Source organism: Echiichthys vipera, assembly GCF_963691815.1.
Source record: "Echiichthys vipera genome assembly, chromosome: 18".
Classification (NCBI taxonomy): domain Eukaryota; kingdom Metazoa; phylum Chordata; class Actinopteri; order Perciformes; family Trachinidae; genus Echiichthys; species Echiichthys vipera.
In genome coordinates, this window is record NC_139843.1 from 10,006,569 (window position 1) to 10,029,776 (window position 23,208).

Below are 23,208 nucleotides of genomic sequence, written 5' to 3' on the forward strand. Positions count from 1 at the left end.
ATCATCTGGCAGAGGAGGGGAGGCAGGGGTCTGTCTGTTGCATGGAATTCATCACATGCTTGTGTGTGTGTGTGCCCCCCACGCCTTCAAGAGGAAGATTTGTGACACAGATCTACAGCAGCCTGTGCTACCTAACCTCTAAATCACCCCCACCCCTCCTTTACACACACACACACACACTCGGACACAGACACACTGCCTGGTCATGGACAGGGCGTGCAAGACGTGGTGTATGGATGAGAAGGGATGGGAAGAGAGGCTCAACCTCTGCAGTCAAAAGCCTCCTCTCTGTAGATCAAGCGTCCGCTTGTCTGGTAATGTGTTGTCATTGACCACTTAGGAAATCCAGATCAAACAGGCGCAGGGAATGGCCCCTCGCTGCCCCTCTCTAAGCACTCTGCTCTTTTTAATTGAGCACATTTGTGGAATGAGAGGCTTCTCCCTGGAGGGACCAATGGCTGCAGATACGAGCAAGCTGTTAACACAGGATCAGTCCGCTCAGCACGGTTATCAAGCAATCAGCTGATATATAAGGAAAAAAATAGATCTTTATGAGCCAGTTAGACAATCCTAATGCAGGTCTGTGGAATCGTAGGAGAGGTTTGTTTTCAGGAGGAGCAGGTCTTTCAAAGTTTGGACACAAGTTAATGAAAAGAGTGGAGATTCTGTGTCGTTGCTGTTGATGTATAAATGAAATGCACTTTTCATTTGCAAGAGAATGACTATATTAGTCTCTATACTATACGTATTCCTGCAAAAGTTATATAATCTTGCTTTAATATATTTGTCTTAGAGATGTGGAGATTAAACAATTAATCGATAGATCAAAACGATAACGGATAGATGAACACATAATGACAGTAAGCCAAGCAGAGAAACTCTGCTCATGAAACTTTAAAATAGAGATGTTAGTGAGGTGGTTACTAGTGCTGGCAGTTTAATGGTGTGGTCTTCACAGGCGTCTTCGGTGAAACAGAGAAAGCTCATGTTGCTGCTGTCCGTCAGTTTCTGGCAGGTTGAGCTCATGCACTATTTAAAATCTCTCCCTCTCACTCTCTGCTTCTCTCTTCTCCCATTCACTCAAAGTCACAAAAGGCTAAAGGTCACTGGCACAATGGAGACAAGGAGGTCCTCCATCCCCCTGCCCACACCAATAACCCTATCAAACAAACAAACACGCACACACACACACACACACACACACTCTGCCCCTAACTTATCACCCGCTCACCGTACACACTTGCGAAAGGCAGCAAACACACAAACATGCACACCCTTGTGTTCTGCTCACAACCTTCTTTGAATTCCTTCCAATGTATCTTGCAGCTCGCCTGTCAGTCCTCCCCCCAGCTCTATCAGTCTCTCTCTCCCAGACCTCATAATGGCTCCTCCTGGGTAGCGGCTGTGTCTGCGGCTCCTGCTATTTCAAAGTTTTAGCTGGCCGGATTAAGCATGGTATGTGGAAAATGAACAGCCACTCACAGGAGGGACACATGAGCTGAATGCATAATAAACCAGGAGGCTGGCAAGGAAAAAAGAAAAAAGAAAGCAGAGTAAGAAAAAAAGAAAAACACTCACAAGTTGTCTGAAGCAGTGTCAGCACCTACACGGCAACAATATCACTCACCAAAATGGAAATAAAAATGCCTCTTTGACTTTTCCTCTGTGCTCACAATCAAAGGCAATTTTTAAGACAAAGTGTTTCAAGGGTCTGAGTGTTGTCGTGACGGCTCTCTTTGTGAGATATTGAGTGTGAATTCACCTCGTATTGCAACAGTCAGTGCAGGTTTACACTTCAGCTCAATGGTTTCATCATCATCATCATCACATGCCTTCAAAAATACCTGGAGGATTGCGGAGCAGAGAGGGGAGTTTGGCAGCGAGCGGAGAGGCTGATAGAGCACCAGGCTGGCTAGCTGTTAGCTCCGATCTTCTCTGCTCTTTAGAGGCGACACACAGTCATGTGGCTCATCTGTGCTGCTTCCAGGGCCCCGGGGGAATTGCCCCCCCCCCCCTCTACCATGCCATTAACGTAAGGTTGGAAGGAAATTAAAAGAGTAGCTGTTTAGAGGAGTGCAAACAGGAGAGGGAGGGACCACTACGATGCTCCTCTTGTTTGAGGATGTAGGACCATCTTTCTCCCCTCTGCTTGCTGGGATAGCCAGCAGAGTTGGAGGTCAGATGGGGGCTTGGAGGTGAACAGAGACTAGCCCCCATCTGCTTTGTTCTTTCTTTTTTTCCCTTTTTTTTATCATGGACGGCAATCGGCCTCTGAGACTTGGTGAAACGTTACACTTGGTTAGAGAGGAGATATTGCTTAGGCCCCTCTATGATCCCAAACCCTCTGTTTTCTTCTGCTGCTGCTGGGGTAGCAGCAATGGTGGGGGCTTCCACCTCCCCGCCCTCCTGCCCCCACCACCATGCTCCCTTTGCTTTTCTAATCACGCTGCAGATGTGCCTGATGGCTGAACAATCTCTGTGTACTGAACGTGGGGCTCCCGCAGGAATCCAGGAGGCTTGCTTATGTGAGCTGTCATGAAAAAAAAGTGAGAGGGCAGGAGGGAGGGAGTGAATGTGGCTCAGAGAGAGAGAGAGAGAGAGAGAGAGATGGAGAGAGAGAGAGAGATGGAGAGAGAGAATGGGAGATGGAGAAAGACAGAGGGGAAGAGGGAGAGATCAGTGAACAGCGACAAACGCAGCAGGGCTGCTTGGATTGAGTGTGTGTGTGTGTGTGTGTGTGTGTGTGTGTGTGTGTGTGAGTGCAAGCCCACCCTTGCTCACGGTTGCCGCTGGAGCTGCAGACCAAACCACATTAAATAAAAGAAATCCATTCCCAAGCCTGTTAAGCAGCCATGTGGGGAGGTGTGTGTGTGTGTGTGTGTTTGTGTGTACTCGAGTGGCTGTGTGTCCATATGTGTGTGCAGCAAAGAAATGGGGGAAGGGAGGAGGAGGTGATGGAGAAGGGCTGAGGGGAGGGGAGGGGAGGGGAGGTAGAGCAGGGAGGTGGGACAGGCAGGAGGCAGCTCATATTATCCTCTGTGCCAGCTCTGGATGGAGCCTGCTGAGGATTATGGCACATTCTGTAAAGCAACAATGGAAGCGACGCCGATTCGTACACATTTCCATCCTTTCTGCTTTTTCCTCCGCTGAACAAATACAGCTTTGCCCTCGTTCTCTGCCTGGTCACTAACCAGGCAGAGGACCAGGCAGACACCTGGAGTCCTAGAGCTGCCCTCTCCAAACTAAACACCCCTCCCTCAGAGCAAGAAACGGCGTCTCTACAATGTTGAGATAATTAAAGGGGAGCTTTCACGTTGGCCTCGGCCGACAGTCGGATGAAAACAAGACGTATCTCGGAATCAAAGCTCATTAAAATCATGAGAGTGAGGAGATGCTTCCTTCCCCTCCTCCTCCTTCCCTCCTCCCCCCTCATCTTTATCGCCCTTAAGCAAGTGCTGCAAACAACCAAGCCCTAGTCAATGATGGCACAGATTAGCCCTTTATTGCCTAATTCACCTACAATAGACGACACGCGGGGACGCGATCACCTTGAGCAGCCTGTCTCAACGTGCCCCCATGAGGTGCGAGAGTGATGCTGATTTCTCCGCTCAGGCCACCTTGTTCCGTTTTAATAGTGTCAGCAGTACTTTGAGCTTTCGATTAGTGAGACGTGTGTGTGTTTCTGTGTGTATGTGTTGGTTTAGGGGGGTGTTTCACACAGCTCTGCAGAGGTGTCACACACCCTGCCTGTAGTGTTGTTGTAAAGCACATTAGGAGTGACTTAGGGTGTTCTTAATATTATCATGATGCCGGTCCAGGACTCAAGGGAAGGTGAGAAGATCTGTGTGTGTTTGTGTGTCGCCGGGACGGTAGCCAGCATGGCTTGCTGTCTTTCCACTCCTGCAGCCACCCTCCGACTCTCTGCTGGTTTACTTCGGCCGAGCCCGTCTTTAGGCGGGAAATGTGCATTTATTCAAAGACTGCACCTGTGTCTCCCTTAAAGCACACTTTTAGTTTAATTAAAGTTACCCTTCTCACGAAAATGTGTTTAGCTTATTGTTACTTCGCTTGTTGTATGTATGTTTGGCGTGCTGAGTTTCGTATGTGAAGAGGTAATGTTTCTCTGCAACAAGTGTGTACAAGATGATTTTATGATATCAAGTAGGAAATGTTTTGTTTCCAGCAATCAAACCTTTGAAAGGAAAATATTTGCATATTCATCAGTTGTAGACAAAGTTCATTTTGCACCTTGGATGTCCAGAAAACATGTCTGGACAGGATATTTAAATTTGGGTACTATTTTCCTAGTTTTTGTCATCATTCATTAATTATAACACTGTATTCATCAATTTCCCTGCTGGATGTGCAGTCAAAGGATAATAGTCAAATTCTGGGGACATTTACTCTTGATTTTACCTCCAAATAAAGTACAATAGACTGCTAAACTGTCGACTTGTTTACAACCTGTGTCATTGGAACTGGACTTTGTTGTAGCAACACATTCTCAGATCTTAGCAATTACTTTGGTGAGCACAATATTATCATAACCGATGGTCAAAACTATGTAAATATGAACCAAGTTGGAAATAACTGGAAATATCCTTTTTAGCAGCACTGTGCCTGGCCTCGGAGCCATTTATATGAATAAATTAAATCTGTTTACCACTTCCCTCTGCCTTGACAGCTCAGCTGAGAGACTGTGTAAAGCGGCGAGGGTTCGCGATCCATTTGTTCTGCTGTGATGGTGGGATAAAGCTAATCATTGTCTACTGTTCTCCCCCTCAGAGTGTTTTCACCCTGCAGAGCAGAGGCGCACAACTCCTCTACGTTACATTAACAGCCTAGATACTCTCTTTGAAGACGCAGGCTTGTGTTTTTTGGGTATCTGAAATAATGTTTGGATTGTGACAGTTCAGAAAGCAATCCCTCTGACTTATTGGGGATAACGCCCTGCTTTAGTTACTTCATTCAACGTTATTTAGCGTCAACATCTTCCAGTCCATGGCGCAGTTTTGTCATCAAATGAAATCAGCAGCCCTTTTCAAGGTACACTTATGTAACATGATCACGTAATGAGACAAACATGGACCCTGCGTGACGGAGACAATCCCGTCCTCCGCAGGGTGTCGTGTGGAAACAAAGCTTTTAAAGTGGTGGTACAGGGGCAAATAAAAACATTGTTTTACCCTAGAGGTGGGCTGATAGCACTGTGAAAAGCCCATTTGAAGAGGTAGGGCCTCATCTGTCACTGGGCAATGGAGGAGGCAGCCATGCAGAAGCCCCCTGATTATAAAGAGATAATTTCATCCAATCCTCTGGTGGTGCTCCATCACCTTGCTGCCATCCTCCACTGCCTTTCATATTTGTTCCCAGCCTGCATCTCCTCACCCGTTTCGTTTTATTACAGCTCCCACTCAATACATATATTTTAGCTCCCCCTCGAATAGGAAAGGAAAGCAGGTCTCCCTCCTCCACTCTCCATCCCACCTCCCTGTGTCTTTTGTTGTGCAGGAATCCACAGCTCTCAACTTGTTGTATATCACCTGCTGTGCAATCTAGTAAATTAAGCTCAAGTAACGCACGTATCATCAACACACTCAAACAGGATTTCTGGGGTAACAATGCTCAATCACAGCAAATAAATTCCCATTAGGTAATGGTGCAGATCAAATAAAAAATGATAACATCTGTAAGATAGAAAAGAGCGTGTAAATAGGGGGAAGGCTCATCTGTTGTCATATCTCCACAGCATCGTGGGTTTAATCTTTAATTTGGCTCTTGTTACTCATTAAAGATAAAACAAAGGAGTAGTGTTTAATTAGAACAAGTGAATATCTGAAAATTAAATAACTCTCCAACACTGTCATCTCATACTTTTTATAATGATCTTGTGAAGAGTATGAATGTAAATATGTGGACCCAGGCTTTACAGTGCGAGGAGGTCAGAAGTACACATTACGGTGAGTGTTGAACAGAAAAAAAGCAGCGCCGGTGAATGGCAGCCCAGCCTCTTGTCTTTCCCCTCATTTTAACTCACTGTTGGAGGTAAGAGGGATGACATCGAAAGAGAAAAGAGGGAGAGAGAGAGCGAAGGGAAGGGCAGGAGGGAAGAGAGACGGAGAGAGCAGGTCGACTGGCTCATCAATAACCACAAGGTCAGACAGGCAGTGCCGGGCTGAGTGGGCCCTGTTAGGAAGCAGCAGCTGAGGATTTGTAGAGCTTGTAAAGGCTTAAAGCAACACCGCTCCGCCTTCTTTGTGCCACTAGCCAGGCCTTTGAAGGGCCAGGGAGACACCTGCTGGTGGCTGAGGGGCATGATGGTCCAGGGCCGCTGCTCGCCAAGGACCAGCTCACTGTCAGCTGACACAGAGAAGGGACTGAGGGGAGCATTATAGCAGCAAAGGGATGTAAAGATCCTCAGTGCATGAACATATATCATCCCTTCGGGTGATGCTGCTTTTTCTCTCCATATTTTACCATATTTACACCCCCCCCAAAAAAAAAAAAAAACTAAATCCTGCAATGTCACAAAGATATTCAACTAGTGAGCCCAGACCTCCATCAAATCTCGAATAGCTGTATATGTGAGCATTCAAAAATGTGAACAAACGAATGATTTCCTTGAGTCTGACTGGAAAAACTCTGATGTCTGTCTTTTTTATGAGCTTTCTAATTTATGGAGAGGAATGCACCGGTGTGCCCTTCTCTCCTCTCAAGTACAGGCATGAGCAGCTCCAATAGGTAGCATAAAAGCTCTTTAGCTGTCTAGTAGAGTAGATTACTGGCCCTACTGTTAAATCCAGCTAGAGACCCCTAAGTGAGCATTATCAGTATGGTGCAGCATGCTGCCACCTCTCTCCCTCCCTCTCTCTCTCTCTCTCTCTCTCTCTCTCTCTCTCTCTCTCTCTCTCTCTCTCTCTCTCTCTCTCGCTCTCTCTCGCTCTCTCTCTCTCTCTCTCTCTCTCTCTCTCTTTCCCTCCCCACTGGTACTTTTTGAAGTGAAATTTCTCAGTGTGATGGTAATGGAGAAAGATGGTGTGGAAGTGGGAGGGATCTGAGTGATGGGGGCGACTGTTTGAGTGAGAGATGATGCGCCGCAGGAAGAGATGTCCCTGCAGTAGCAAGAAGGCAACACTGAGACAGGATGCGATAAAGGAGGAGTTAAATGGGAAGAGGATGGAGGTGAAGATGGAGGGATATGCTTTCCACCACCACCCATATATGAACTTGTTAATTTGCTCAAGCTGTAGGTCACTATTAGTTATAGCCTGCACCCTGAGTGTGATATTTATTTGATGTTGAATGCAACATTAAATCAGACCCCCAAGGGCAAAATTGATAACCTTTAATGTAGCTTGTAATACTTTTAAACTTGTGATAATGGTATGTAGCATGTCAGATCACAGACCCATTGTTTGCGTTCCATGAAAAATTATTCCTCTGGAAAAAAGGAAAGAAAAAAAAAAAGAGAGAGAAAGGTTTTCCATAAGCTGCTGCTCCAAAATCAATAGTGCGCTGTAAGGGGTTTTGTTAGAGGAACTCTTGTGCAGCTGGAGAGCGGTGGGAGGTGGAGGGAGAAATGAAATGTAGAGCATGTCTGGGCCCAGGGTACAGATAATTGTTAACCAAAGATTACATAATGGCTAAGTAATGTAAACAGCGAACCACATGCCAAGTTAATGTTCTCACAGGCCAGGATGGAAGGGTTTCATGCAGTCTTCTGAGGCGGGCTCTACAAAAATGTGTGTCTTCCTCCACCTCTGTTCATTTTCACCCCAAGGTGCTTTAAACATGGTCAGACATCCTCTCTAAGCCATCCAGTGTGTCCTCTCCAAAGGTGCATGGCAGCATTCGGGGGTAACTGCGGGGGCTTGTTAAGGGTGTCACAGGAGCTGAGAGGAATGTCATCCTTTGGGCTCTCTGAGGTGCTTGTCACCTGCCAAATCAATATCTCCCTGCTCAGTTCACATCACCACACATAACACATACACAGGCACACACATGTACACACTAAACTGCAATATCCTGGTGGTGATGGGATTGGCAGCTTCCCTGGGATGAGGCGAGCTTTAACACGTGTCCATGTTTCTGTTGCAGAACGCTCCAGTTTAATGGCTGGCAGGTAGAGGCCGAAGAGGGACAATCAACATGAACTCGATTCCGTCGATGGACAGACACATACAGCAGACCAATGACCGTCTGCTGTGTATCAAACAGGTGAGAGTTGTGTCAGCTGTCTGATTTACAATGTGAGGGCTTGGCACATAAGCCACATAAGGCAAATGTATGCTACCTATTACATTTGGAACAGGTGGGAAGTAACAAAGTGCATGTAACTATTATGAAGTGATATACTGTAGTACTGGGACTTTATTTCCATTTTGGGAAACTTTCTTCTTTTCTTTTACTAGTACATTTACATATTTGAGGAGGAAAATGTTCCTCCCTTACATTAATCAGATGGTTCTAGCTGTTCGGTAAATTATAAAAAAAATAATAATATGAAATCATTTCTGAAAAACAGCTGCTTTATCTCGATACATAGGAATCTCACTTTTTTACAATGAGGGACCTTTACAGAGTTTAACCAAGAGAAAGTATCACTCCTAAACTGTAGAGGGAAATGTATTCTTCCGTATGGTAGGAGAGCAGGACAATACCCAAAAATAGATATACATGGTTTTCCTTTCAAAGTGACAATAAAACATACTGTTGTATGAAGCATATTCTATTCATTTGCTGTTTATTTGTATGGGGACAAGTATGTAGCATAAACCAGTGCCACATACCAAAGCATTTCTAGCCTGAGCTAATGCAAAGGTCTGACTCAGCTCCACTTGGAACATGTTAAATATCAAAAATACTGCTTATAAAAAAAATAACAGATAACCAAATTGACACTAAGCACAGCACTTTCTCTTTGCACTGTGGTAAACTGTGAAAATACACTGTGTTATTGCTACTTCCATTTAATTTCAGTCAGCCGCAGGATGTATTGTTGTGTAAACGTGGATTATGTCCAGTGTTTATATTTGGCATCTTGAATCTGACTTGTCATTCCCCACAAGAAAGCTCAGCTTAATAACCTTTATAAGGTATAATCAGAGCCTACAGGTGGATGCCAGGTTGAGATGGATCCTGATTGTAGATGGTTTTTGTCAGTGTAGCGTTCAGGTGAGACTGACGGCGTAAGTACAGTGCCATGATATTACGCCTTCCACCTTTTGGTACACCCGGTAATGTGCCATGCACCGCCAGCAGTTCTAATCCATAGAAATCCGAATCCACAGAAAGAAAGTTTGAGTGATTTTATCTTTTAAACTGAGTTAAAGTTTTAAATCATCCTCTCTGCATTGATAAAAAAAAGTTTCAACTACCTCACCTTAAAGAAAGAAACATGACCATGACACTAAAACAGGTTTTCTTAGATACTGACACAAGTTGACATTTCAGAGATAAGAAGTTTTCACCAGTGCAGCTTAAATGGACTGATTTGTTCTATAAAAGTGTTGCCCCCTGAAGGGCCACAATGGTGCTGCGAGAGGTTGTTTCAAATAAATAACAAAAAGCTTTGGTTTTGTAATTAAGTTTTAATGTACCATAAAACATTTGTGATTAACATATATACAAAAATCCAAACTAATAGAACAAGGCCGAAGGACTCTAATGATGTGTTATTCTTCATTTTTCTGACCTTTATTTGATCCGGAACATATCGTATCTTATCATTGGCTTACATGTTGCTAAACAGACTGTAACATGTATGTGGATGGATTATTCGTTTGCACTGCATAGAACTGTACTGATTATGAAGTCAAAGATATATCGCAAAGTACTTCTACCACATCTTTGTATCCTGTGTTGATCACAGTTGTGATCAAAGGTTTGAGTGGGCCGAAGAAAATTTTCAGATTTCAAATTGGGCTGCGTCATTCTTGAGTTCAGGAAGCTCTGCTTTATATGTTTGGCTAGTAGAAAAGTAGGAAGCTAACACTGTAGGTTTGTGCACACACTCTCAGGCATGGCCAGAATGCACCATAGTCTTCCTGTTTGACCAAAGTAAAGTGACTAATCTTCAATCATACTATCAGGACTGTGGTGTGACTCAGGTTACTGACTGGGGTCAAAGAGTGGAGGCTCCCCTCCCTCCCCCATCATCACCCTTCTTTCTCCCTCCACCACCGCTGACTCCCAGCGCGTCCTTTTGTTCTCCTCTCCCCACCGTTTACTGCGGGACCAATCTCTGGCAGAGTGAAACAGACATACTTGCGTAACCCCGGGCTACAGGGCTTTTCCCCTTTGATCTCTTTTCTTAACTGACTGCCCGTTTTGTTTCTGGATCTCTGTGCTGAGTGTCCACCTCCTGAAAAGTACATCAGAAGGCCTTTGGGATAACGTATGGGGCTTGCACTTAAACACAAGTGCAGACGTGGCAAATTGTTTTACCCTCGGCAGGAAGTTCCCAGCTATTACTGAGAAAGAGACAAGGTGAGGCAGATAGCAAGATGGGGCGAGTGTTTAGGGAGCAAACAGAGGTAGGCCCCTATGTGTAGATCCAAGCTTTGATGTCTTTAAGTAATAAGGTAGAGAGAGTAAACACTGTCTGCAGTCTAGTTACCTTCTTCACAGCAGGATGTTAAATATTCAATACCCCCTCCTTCTTTAGTTGTATGGGAGGTGAAATTGAATTCTATTAATGCACGATATTTCAAATAGCTAATGAATTATTCTGTAAAGGCAGATAACAGAACAGGAAAAGGGATTTGCATCAGTCTCACACAAAAGTGTACACCATTCAAATGTTGCAGGGTTAAATGTATTAACCCCCAGAAGGCAGAAATTTAAACAAACACGTCCCAATGTTAGCGGCCGCGGAAGCAGCACATGGGTAAACATGCCAATTAGAGAGATCCATGGCATACAAGGAGGCCTCCAGTCCATCTAATAAATGGTTAAGCGCCGGGTCATTTCAAACCAACCAGTAAGAGCCAGCACCCTGCTAATAGAGGCAGCTTTGTGCCGCAGACAATCAGGGTTTGGAAGGCCTGCATAATAAATACCATTTATGTCCTGCCAATTAGACTAGCAGTGAGCCCATTCAGCCGGCCGTCTATTCTCCTCCCCGCACACAAAGATGATCATCAGGGGAGATCAGAACAATTAACTCACTATCTTCTCCCCCTGCTCCCCATTGTCCAATATCCAAGCCATTAAAATAATTAAGGAAATATTGTAAACCAATCCAGCTGTTTGCTTTAATTGAAAGTGTGCACATGCTGAAATTTGGCATCTCGAAGGCGATACTTACGTGGAGCAGGAATATAAATGAAGCCTCCTCCATTGTGTTGTTGTTTTCTGGAAGATGTGACATGTCTGTCTGAATACTCCCAGCCAGTGCAGCGGACAGGGGAACAAATTGATTTTGTTGCTCCAATGATAAATTACTGCTGAGCGTGATGATAAAGTAGAGGAAATTGGAATCTGTCAGCCTGATTGAATCGCGGGTTGAAAGTTAAATCAGAAATCATTACAGTGGTAATTTTTAAATTAGCGTCCTGTTGTGAAATTGGAATAATGTGATTTGTAAACAATAAATTGACCAAACTGTTCATAAACTATGAAAACATGGTTATTATTCACCCCAGTACACTATTTTAGATACTATAAGGTCCCATGTTGAAAAAAGAAGAGATTTCCATGTCTTTTTTATTATAAAGTAGGCTGAGGTGCTGTATAAATACTGTGAAAATATGGAAACGCAAATCACAGTGCAATGCACACAGCCTGTATTCAGAAACAGTGTCTTTAAACGAGACGTAGGGACTTCTGCACAGTTGCGATGTCACAACTACACTATATATAGGTAGAAAGTGCTGCTACAGTGCTGTATTGATGGTGAAAGCAGAAGACCCGGAAACTCTGACCAATCAGAGCAGCCTGGGCTTTTTCAAGAGGGGGGCTTAAAGAGACAGGCGCTCACTCACAGGTGTTAATAACGACACAGGAATTTTGACAGTCAACTTTTGCTATTTTTGGACATATTGAAGCTTAATTGAGCCCCGATACTTTTTACAATAAAATATATACAATACGGTTCTCAAAGGAACATATCTGTAGCTTTAAACAGCAAAATAAATATGTTTGCTTGTTTAACTTCCAAACAGATGAGGTTGTTTCAAAAAAGATACATATAAACAGTTATCTGGTTTCACCGCCAAACACAATTTTTCTCAGTTTGTTTTCCTCTCAGGTCCTATAATTGCACCATTGTGAACACTTTGGGGAAGATGGGCTCTGTGATACTGCTGGTATCTATTTCAGAGACAGTATTTTTCCTCTCACTGTGGGGAAGCCAGTTTTCTGTCAGACTCTCCACTCAGTGATTCATACAGGGGTTTGGCGGAAACTATGAACTCTCCTCTCGCTGCAGGAGCTCTTCCTCAAAGTGTAAGCGTCAATATTTCAAGATAAACTGGAAGACAACCCTCTTTGTGTTACTGCTGCACTGGCTATGCAGCTGTTTTTGTCTTCCACTCTGTTCTTTCCAGGGTTAATTGTCTCCATTAATATGTTTTCAATGCTCTGGGGCGTCGCTGAGTAACAACAGCAGCATAACCAAAAGTTGGGATTCTGAAAGGGGAGAGAGTCTCTGCCAGTTCGCGTGCGCTGTCACATTCAGTTGAGCTGCAGATGTGCAGATCAAGTCGTTTCCAGACGTGACTACAGAGGATGATTGTATCTGAAGAAAGCTGTATTCTCAGGACACCACAAGTCCTGTCCTTTGTTTCCCTCGAACTGTGCTGAGCTTTTTCTGGAGTGTAAATGTTGGAGGATCATTCTCACCCAGGGGACAGGAATAGGGTGGAGTGAAGGGGTCTCTTGGCCTCTAGTTTAGGTTTGATTGGTGGGTTTTGGCCGGAGTAGGGGGAACATCTGTGGCGTGGCAGTGCCAAGCTCTCCATGTGACAGCCACACTGGTGGGACCAATTGTTCTGAGTGCAAAGAACAGTAATCACTTCAAGCCCAAGTGTTGGTGGTGTGTTTTTTTCACCCCCCCCTCTATGAATTCTCCCTCCTCCCTCTTTCCATCCTTGGTGCGCTGATTGCGTGTGTTGTCTAGCTTCCAGACTCATCTAAATTTAGCATCTGTGGATGTGCGTGTTTCTCCAGGAGACTTTATCCACTAGCAGAATTTACATGCTCAGCAACACCACCGCGTCTCATCCTAGTCTCCCAAAACAAAGACATGTCGGGCGAGTGGGGAAATGTCTTGGACAAAACATAAAATAAACAAGACTGGTTTCATCCGGCCCTTGTCAGACACTGACTTTGTAAATTGATATGAAAGCTGCCTTATCAAATCCTGACCTCTGCTGCCCCCTAAAGAGCAAACAAGAAAAAAGCACTGTGAGGTAGTGACTGTACTGTCACTTCCTCTTCTCCTTTTCTCCCTGACAGTGAAATCAAAGCGCACAGACGTGTTAAGAAGGCAGCCATTCACTTTAAGCTGACAAACCTCTCTATTTACCTTTGATGCCATGGAGTGGGAGTCCATTTGTTCCCGGTTTGTACAAGTGCACTGCAAAGGCTTGTGCACATTATCTCTCCAAAGGCAGAAGATTAGTGCAGAGTGGAGGTGGTGTGTCTGCTCTTCTGTGTATAAAGTGATTCATATTGAAAGCTTTTAGAGGAGAAATGACCAACAGTGAGTCTGATGTGGTGACCCAGAGAGGTCCATTTTTCTTTTGCTGCTTTACAGCAAGACAGACAACAGGGTTAGTGAGTGGGCTGCTGGCTCCAGTTGGGGAATGAATGCCATAAAGGGGTAGCTGTAGGTCAAGGAGCCTGTTGTCAGATAAAGTCACAGCACATTCAGGGCCGGCTGGTGAAATAAGGGCTTCCTCAGCTATTCATGCAGCTATACAGGGAGATTTATTGCACTCAGTGGTGAGACGGTGCTACAGAAACCTGGGGAGAGTGATGTGGAAACATGAGTCTAATGGGGACATGCCCCTTCAGCCCTGCACATTAATACTTTAAAACCTACAACACAAGTAATCTTAAGTGTAATAAGATCAATTTTGGGAAACGTGGTCATAAGATTGTTGTCTTGTTTAAAGCCACTCTGAGTGCTTTTTGAATTATTCATCATATTATTTGCGTGCCCCTTGTTTTCGGTGACAAGTAATTTCCTCTCTCAAAAAAATCCAATCATCCATTTTCCATCTCTTATCCAGCTACATCCACATGTATGTTTAGTATATGTTTTTGGTTCTACATCTTTCACAATTCTATGCACAACATCTTGATTGTGTTTCAGTTTTATTAAACAGTATTGTATTTCAATAAAAGTTCTTTCCTAGACTCAGCCCATTTGCATGAAAAGTTTTGGGTTGTTTAGGAGTACCTATATATTATTTTATTTTGCATATATATATATATATATATATATATATATATATATATATATTTCACATGCATACGTTTTGCAAGTATAGAGGATTGGTTTGGTTTTGTGACAGAATAGAACCAACACAATTATCCAGTGTCTTCTCATATTTTCTTACTATATTGAGATGTAATGTATTCCCCTTTTTTTCCTCTCCAGCACTTACAAAATCCAGCAAATTTCCAAACAGCAGCGACTGAGTTGCTGGACTGGTGTGGTGACCCGCGAGCCTTCCAGCGCCCCTTCGAGCAAAGCCTGATGGGATGCCTAACGGTAAGTCGCCATTCATGACCTCTTCCTCTGCAGTCTCCTACTGGAAGGTTCAAGGACAATATGAGGCCGCTAAAACAAATGCTGCATTGACTCTTTCCATATTTCCCTCAGGGTTATGAGAGAACTAATGTTTAGCTGCCTGATCTTCACTGAGGTCACTGAAAAATAAAAAATATATTTCATCCTGCAGAAACTACTGAGATTCAGTCACCTTTCAGTGACTTCAGTTACAGTTTGTGCTCATGAAATTGGCACACTGGAACGTGAAAAGGAGAACAAACCACATGGCAATCAGTGCTTATAGAGAAATACAGTTACAAAGCCCTTAATTCCCCTACTTAAATGCCTAGAGGCTTTTGATTAATTGAATGATTAGTCTCCCATGGCATTTGAAGAACACACTCGACTGTTTGGAGACATGTACTGTTAACAAAATATGATTTTCACCAAAATTGCAAAATGCATCAAAATAATTTGATCAGACAACATCTTACACTAAATTGTCAAAAGAAAAGGTAAATATTCCCTTATAGCCTGATGAAACCTTTACTCTATTTCCAAGTTAATAACATTTTAAAGGAAATACACCCCCAAAGATCTCACTTTTTGCGTCATATGCGTCACTTACCTGGCTGGAGGACAGCAACTTGGATTTGCAACAGTTACAATGAATTTCAATGAATGTACATTTTATGGTGAATAAAAAGTCCGTAGAAACTTCTCAAACCATTCCTAGTTTTGTACTCCTTTGTCCATCACTATTCTTTCCAATAACCAGCTCCAAACACACAGCTTCTGTTTGTTACTAGTCATAACCAATGTTAGCAAATGTAGCTAGTTATGTGCAACAAAGATGGACAGCTTCTACACCCAATTTTGCTAATGTGGTTAGCTACAACTACGGACAGTTAACTGTTCTAACAACAAACGGCTGTTTAGGTATCCATATTAACATGACATACGTGCGCGAACATGCCAGGCTTATGAATAGGCAGAATAGTGTTTTAAGACATTTCTGTGGATGATATTCATTTTGGTTTTGGTTTGTTTGTTTTTGTCACGGCTCTCGGCCACCATTACAATCCATTGTAACTGTTTGGAACCCAAGCTACAAGACTACAGCTGCCGTTCGCCACAAAAGAGCAAACTACAATCTGTTCAAACCTACAGGGGATGAGTATTTGAAGTATTTTCATAGAATTTTAATGGGGTATTTCTTCCACGAAAACAGTCTTAATTATTTTGTGTCAATGTAGACAGGAGAGTTACTAAATAAAGGAATCAAATGTCTGTCCTCTGGAAGTTTTGGGCCAAGAGACAGAACAGACAGTCAGGTAACACTGGATGGACTGTGGATGTGTCACTCACCTGTCACCTTGGGCCATTCTGTGCTTCAACATGCTCATTTCCATACTGCCTCCAGCAGTAGATAAGAGATACATATAGCTCCTGTTGGGTGCAATTTGTAACCCCGCCAAGCGAGCGTGGCTACAGCGAGCGAAGGAACCCGAGAGATTTGTACTTGAGCACCACAGTGAAAACGCTCTGACACATCCCTCCATTCAAGTGATTGTTTGTGTTACTGCTTTAATGTGCAGCAGCAGGTGCCTTTTCCTCCATTTCGGCAATTCAATTTGTTTCCTGCCGTGAAAATCTCAAGGCTTTTCCTTTTAGTTTATGGGTTGTATAGACCTTAGCGTGAACCACACTGGGAGGGAGCCCAGAGAATCAGATGTGATTGTGAAATTACCCGGTCTCAGGCTGTAATGGGAAACACTTCACCCTGTTGCCGACATGTTTTGTATCTCACCGCCGCCTCAGCGTTGGCATTTGGTGAAGTCAAGACAGGTGGCTACACTGCAAAATTATCATCTACAACAAACTGATAAATATTGTTTATTCAAAAGATATTTACCGTGGTAGCAAACAACAATCTGCCAATGAGGTAAGCAAATAATTAGGTAATGTTTTATATTGAGGTCCTTGTAATAAAAATGACTGAATAGATAACAAGGGCTTTATAAGACGCTTTTTAACATTATTTGTTGATAAGATCATATAAAAGCATTATAAACATGTAAGGGTTAAAAAATTCTTTATTATGAAATTGTATCAACGTATTTAAAAAGAGAGGGGATGACATGAAGGAAAGAGCCATGGGTGGACAAACAAACAACAGCCCAATTTTAAGTCTATTCCTAGAAATCTTATGAAAAGATTTTTGGTTTTAAAAAAAAATAAATTGAAGCCAAAACTTGTTTTCAACCAAAACAACATAAATAATATAGGAAATGGGTTGAATAAGGCTATTTGTCTTTTAAATCATCTTCCTGTAGGAGTCAATAAGATATTTCACACCTGTTAAAGTTCTCTTTTTTGCATTATTTTACATTTGATGCAGACTTCATTCTAAGGCATGAGGAATTAATAATCATTTATGAAGTTGATAGAGTTTCACAGAGAATACGGTACACGGTTTGAGTGACTTTCCATGACTATCCGCCACCACAACTGCACTGACTGTACAATTTAAATCCTGAAATTAGAACTAGTTGTTTTAACTTCTTACACTGGAATTACCATTCAGCAAAAATGGCCCTCACAAGTTTAGATTCTAATTAGACAGCCTATACTCGTATATCTTCTTCTTAATGGGAGATTCCTATAAATAAACGCCAGATACACATAGTCTGTTTTGGTGTCACATCAAGACTATACTTACAGGAGATAATGATACGGTGCAGGGAACTGTGTTCAGCTGTGCTACCTCAGGGCTTGTCTTGAACTTAAAATCGTGGCTACAGTATGAAAACCAGGCAGGCGGGAGAATCCGTCTCTAGCGCGGCACGTTGGTCCGCACAGGCCTTAAGTTTATCCTGAAGGTTCAAAAGTCTTGAGCGGTTCTATTTGAGCCGATAATAGCTATGGTAAATCAAAGCAACATGTACCACATAAGGGTGATTTACATCACCTCCTTTGGCATGTGGATGTTTCTCTTAATGCTTCCTCACAGTGGGCATCGAGGCACCGGGGGCAACATTTTGTCCGGCGAACTCATATGGAACTGATAAACTTGAAGTGACTTTATCCTTTAAGTTGAACTGGATCTTTTGATGCTGCCGAACTTCACTATTATATAACGGCCAGGATCTGGGAAGCCTTTTGATGAGTTTAACTACCAGGATGGGCCTCTATAGATGTATTTGTCACCTTGGATGCAATGATGTATCTTTAAAATCTAAATTTCAGAATAGTATTATCACTGTGGTCAAGGAGATTATTTATACATCCCTGTGTATTTGTCTTTTGTATTGTTGGTTGTTATTTAGCAGGATATCTTAAATCACAGATCACACATTTCAATTAAGTTTGTTAGCATTTTTATTTTCTTCTCATCAACTTCTGCATTCAGTTGAGTAAAATCAGGCACATATATCCCACGATGGTCTGACACTATGTGCATTTCAATGTATATTTAGACTAACAAATGTAAACCTTTTCTGCTCTGAAAATAAAATAACACATTTAAAGGATTGGGCAGCCATTGAACAGGCATGCACTTTCTGAGCACTTAGTATGTGTCACTGCTGCTTAGCTGAACTGACATTTCACTTTTTTTTTAGGAAAAAAGATCAGTGGAGTCACTAAACCTTCCAAAAACCCGAATGATTTTTGTGGGTTTTGAAATAAAATGAATTCTTAAATATCCACAAATTAAAAATGCATTCATAACCTCTTTTTTTATATAAAGCCTTAATAGAACATACCATAATAGAACAGAAATGATGTGACATTGTCCTGACTGAGTGCTGCATGCTGTCCTTTCGTTCAGGTGGTCAGCCGCGTAGCAGCACAGCAGGGCTACGACTTGGACCTGGGCTACCGGCTCCTGGCCGTGTGCGCTGCCAACAGGGACAAGTTCACTCCAAAATCAGCAGGTAAGACCAGAGTTTTCTCAACCGCCGTCTCAGGCCATCTGGCCATGCTGGCCTGTTTGAGCTCAAAGTTCCTGTCTGCATTCTTGGCAGCATTTCATGATACCCACCCATTGCTACTAGACTGTTTAAGATCCTGACACTCCAGAAAACTAACTGTAAAACTACAGCATGTTGCACAGCATTTTAAGTATACTTAATGGTCCCTGTTATGTTTAATTTAATTTAATATTTTTAACGTTTTAAGTTGATTATCAGAATCTTGCAACGGTTAAAAGAGAAGATGATATTTTAAAGTGACAATCTCGAAGATTTGAATTTAAATTAATATCTGTTAAGTTACAATCTATCACCAAATGAGATAACACAGTGGTGATTGTGCCTATGGCCCACTGATGAAAGCCCTTCCATTTGCAGTATTACAAACTGGGTGTCTTTAGCGACAAAAATCAGAAGTGGTGCACAGTTAGTGACACGTTTTCCATCATCCAAAAGTGGTTGGATAACCAGAGAGGGTAGGCGGAGACAGACTCGCTCTTCAACTGCCAACTGACTGATCTTACACCGTTCTCTGACGACTGAGATCCAAAAAAAACATGTGCAAATACTGCTTATCGCCATAAGTTTCACCAAAGAGAACAACACTGAGATCTTTGAGATTGTAACTTTAATACTCTCTGAATAATAAATAGTCCAACCATCTTTTTCTTTTGTATATATTAAGGCCAAATACATTGTCCTCTGCCCTCTTCTCCATGTTGCATCTTACTTCCAAACTTGTTCACTACATGAATAACTTCGAACAGCCCGATTTGGTTTCTTCTCTGGAGTTTTAAGACAAAGTGCGTACAGCAGAATACTCCATTTGTCACACACGACAAAAACTACTTTATCAGTTGCGATGACTTCCTGTTTTCACACAGCACCATCATCTTGGGACAGTGATGGATTATTGGGACAGATGCATACTGCTAAATGTTGTTATCAAGCTGGTGAAAAAAAGCATGCTGAAGCATGACGGGAATGAAGATGTATCAGCTGTCAGCAGCTCGCTAGATAACAGGAATATTTTGTGCTCCTTTACAGTTTCTGATTTGTGGTTTCCACCTGTCTTGGGTTATGAGGGAAAGTGGGGTTGTGCAGTTGCTTCTGTCTGCTCCGCCTCTCTGCTGAGCCATCTTAAGGCGACTAGGACATGAAAGTCAGAGCCACTTATTTTTTGAATTCTCACTTGTGTCTGCCTTTTCTGATTTACGGCGTCCGTAGTTTTATATGTGGTAATATGAGGCTTCAAATCATGCGGTGTCACTCTTATGTCAGCCACGAGAGGGGAATCATTCTCTGCCTGCAATTAACTTATACTGCCAAATCTTCTAATTCTACTTAATGCTAAATCAAATCTCAGGCCCTACTTTATGGGCTTAGATAAGATTGCCAATTGATTCTCTGTCTGAATAATTTCCTGCAACAGTAGTCACTTGGAAACCAGCAAGTACTCCAGTCTAGGCAGCATCCCAAAGTGCATTTCATGGACAATTATGTACCTGTATATGCATGAATGTTTTGAGAGGCCTGTAGAAAGAGAGAGAGAGAGTCACTGTAAACCACTGAGAATCCCCCAGAAGGTCTTAAGAGTGGGGGCCCCAGTCGAGGAGGTTGTTAAGGCAGAGAGAAAGCCCTCTCTTGCAGCCAAGGGAGACGGCTCTTAAATGACACTCTCACAGGGCCCCAGGGGCAGGACCCTCTCCCCAACATCCTGCGAGGCCGTTGCCGAGTGACGGGGGAAGGGAGGGAGTCACATGATGGGGCCGGGATGGCGGCAGCAGTTCAACCATCCAATATTAAAGACAGAAGAGTTAGTGTCTGCTGTTCACTGAGGAACAAATGTGAGGAGCTAGATTAGGTCTGTGTGGAGAGGACATGAGATAAGTTGAATTTGCAGCATCCTGTGCATGATGCTGTTCCAGCGATAATTCATTTAGCTAAATCTGACCCTTCTCCTGGATGCGATTCGATTTTTCCTCTTTTTCAAATCCTCAGCTCGTTCCTAAATACAACAGTCTGCCATGTGTTGCATTACAGGCTTTTTTATTGTTCTGAATACAGATAGCATGAAACTGTTCCACCTTATGTTTGCTCCGTTATCTCTGCTAGCATAGATGCTTGTGTAGTCCAAGGCCTGGGAGATCTCTCAAAAGAAAAAGTATCCAGGGATCATTTGATGTCAAATCTTTACTCTCACAACCACTGGTCTGCTCAGTCACATCATGCATCTTGTAATCTGCTCTGAAAATCTATGTTCAAAGTGGACGGGAGGGGCAAGATCTCTGGTAGCTGCGAGCGCTGCTGTCTGCCACAGAGGACATCAGGTCAATGGCTGAGTGCTAATAAGTAAATCAGATTTGCTGTCCTGTTTTAACCAGGGCTAACTTGTCTTGGCTCTGACACAGGTCGTGGTCGAGCTATTACATTTCTGTTAAGTCATCTAAATTCCTCTCCCGAACATGGGAGAAAATTGAGGGGAAATTGAGCTGAGGGGAGGGCGGAGCTGAGGAAATCGATGTTCACAGTCAACATTGCAGCTAAAACAGGTCGTAGACACACGTATTCGTCAGGAAACAGTTTAAGATGTTAGTTTGTTAATTTCTTTGTAAGAAAAAGCTTGGAAGGGCAAAAACTCAAAGACAGACCGCGTTCCTAATGACAGCGGCAATATGTATCTTCTCGCCTGAGGGAAACTTCATTATCACCTCCTATTGATTTTATCAGTTAACATATGTAACGGAATTATAGCAAAGTGAGCAGTTTAGATGTTGACAGTGCGATTTTATGAAATGTTCTCTTTAATAGATGCACTCAGGGGGATTGGCCAGTTGTAGTCCTTTTGCCTTTTTGCAAGCGGCCCACTATGCTCAGACAGAGCTGGGGGAGGGGCGTCTGTCTACTAGTAGTGAGTGACCTCTTTGTGAATGAGATTAGCCTGCTCTATTAATCTGTGATTACTTGGACTGTCTTACCGCAGGGCAAAGCCACGCACGTGGAGCGAGTAGCGACATCAAAGCAGGGGGATCACTCGCTCGGTGTGGATAAACTCATCAGGGCCTCCTCTCAAACACAGAGTACATTACAAGCCCTCTTTGGCCTCTTTCATCAGTGTCACATCCCTCCTGCAGAAAGGTTCTGTCTGGTTCGAGAGCTTCGACAAAAACGCTTAATCACAATTTTTTCCTCCAAGAGGGTCAGAGTGGTACATTCCCAATCGTTTGCGCCTCAGCAAGCTCTTGGAATTCCTCAGCTCTAAAGAGTGAAAGGAGGCACCACCTTATAAGAGAGGGGGAGCAGTCAAAGTTTTGCAGTTCATTCTCTCATGTAACAAACGCCTGGTAAACCAGCTATTCAGCAGATAATTATTTGGGCTTCAGCTCTCGCTTTGTCAGCCTGGTGTGTCTCTACGCTTGTTTTACACATGCAGGGCTGTTTTTTTTTAAGTTTGATCAAAAGACATTGTGGGTTGTAGTTAACGGTGTCAGCGTGTTAAAAAAAAACAGAAAAACAAAAAAACATCCAAGTTTTTATTCTCCGTTTCATCTTGTTCAGTTAGTTTGATTGTGGGAGTTTTACGGTTGGGCATCTGGTAGTGGAGGAGGGGATGTTGTAAGTTTGCAGTTCATTAAATAGTGTGACAAACTGCTTCATAGAAATCTAAAGATCCAACTATAATGTCCATAATAACAGCCAATTGAGGTCTTGTGCGTTTAAACGAGCCGTCAGGACTTCCGTACATTTGTGATGTCACGACTGAGCTGAACAACTCTAAACTGTAGTTAGAAGCGCTGATCGTACATCGGCCTTCCAGCGCTCAAGACGCGGAGGTTGAACTGAAGAATACCGTACACACAATACACAAGTCAGATACACACACACACACACACACACACAGACACACACACGCACACACCGGTCTGAAGGGCTGTAATTTCTCTTCCCAGAGTTTTCCACACTGACATGTATTTTTTGTTTTTTTAAAGTTGTCCATCTTCAACATATAGTTTAGCTGCGGCTTTTCCTAAATAGAGAATAACACATTGTTGGTGGTCGAGTTTCACTGTCAGCAGCAGTTGAGAAATAAACGAGGTGTAGTTAATCAGATTTAAATGCATATTTAAGACTTTATTTTCCAGTATGAAAGCTTTATTTCAGATGGTGATGAGGCAGCTATGGTCCCTGTTATTATTATTTTAATCCAAGAACTGAGATTCAGTCTAAGGATGAGTGTTCACTCACCCGACCTTCTGTATAAACACCTCATACATGAAAATCATTGGAGGTCTTTGCTATTATTACAAAATAAAGTCGTCCCCAAAACCGAGATTTTATGAATCAGATTCATGATCCATTAAACCTTGATGTTATCTATGAAACATGGCTTTATTTCCTCTATATAATGTTTTATCTTCAACCTTTTGAACTCTTTTTTTCTAAAATTCCTCCTTAACTTACTTCATATTTAAATAATATTCTGTAATCCACAAGTTACCAAGATGCATTGTA

The 23,208-nt window shown here is 42.8% G+C and overlaps 1 protein-coding gene across 2 annotated transcripts in view; it reads left to right on the forward strand.

Annotated features, from left to right (window-relative positions):
• The window catches only part of LOC310960601 (zinc finger MIZ domain-containing protein 1-like), a 122,153-nt gene that overhangs the window by 69,011 nt on the left and 29,934 nt on the right, over positions 1-23,208 (forward strand). For both annotated transcript variants that reach the window (XM_083932351.1, XM_083932352.1), the window contains exons 3-5: positions 8,098-8,217; positions 14,609-14,722; positions 18,555-18,660. In XM_083932351.1, coding sequence (XP_083788477.1) covers positions 8,149-8,217; positions 14,609-14,722; positions 18,555-18,660 — 289 coding nt within the window. In that variant the 5' untranslated portion in view covers positions 8,098-8,148. The remainder of the gene's footprint in view (positions 1-8,097; positions 8,218-14,608; positions 14,723-18,554; positions 18,661-23,208) is intronic.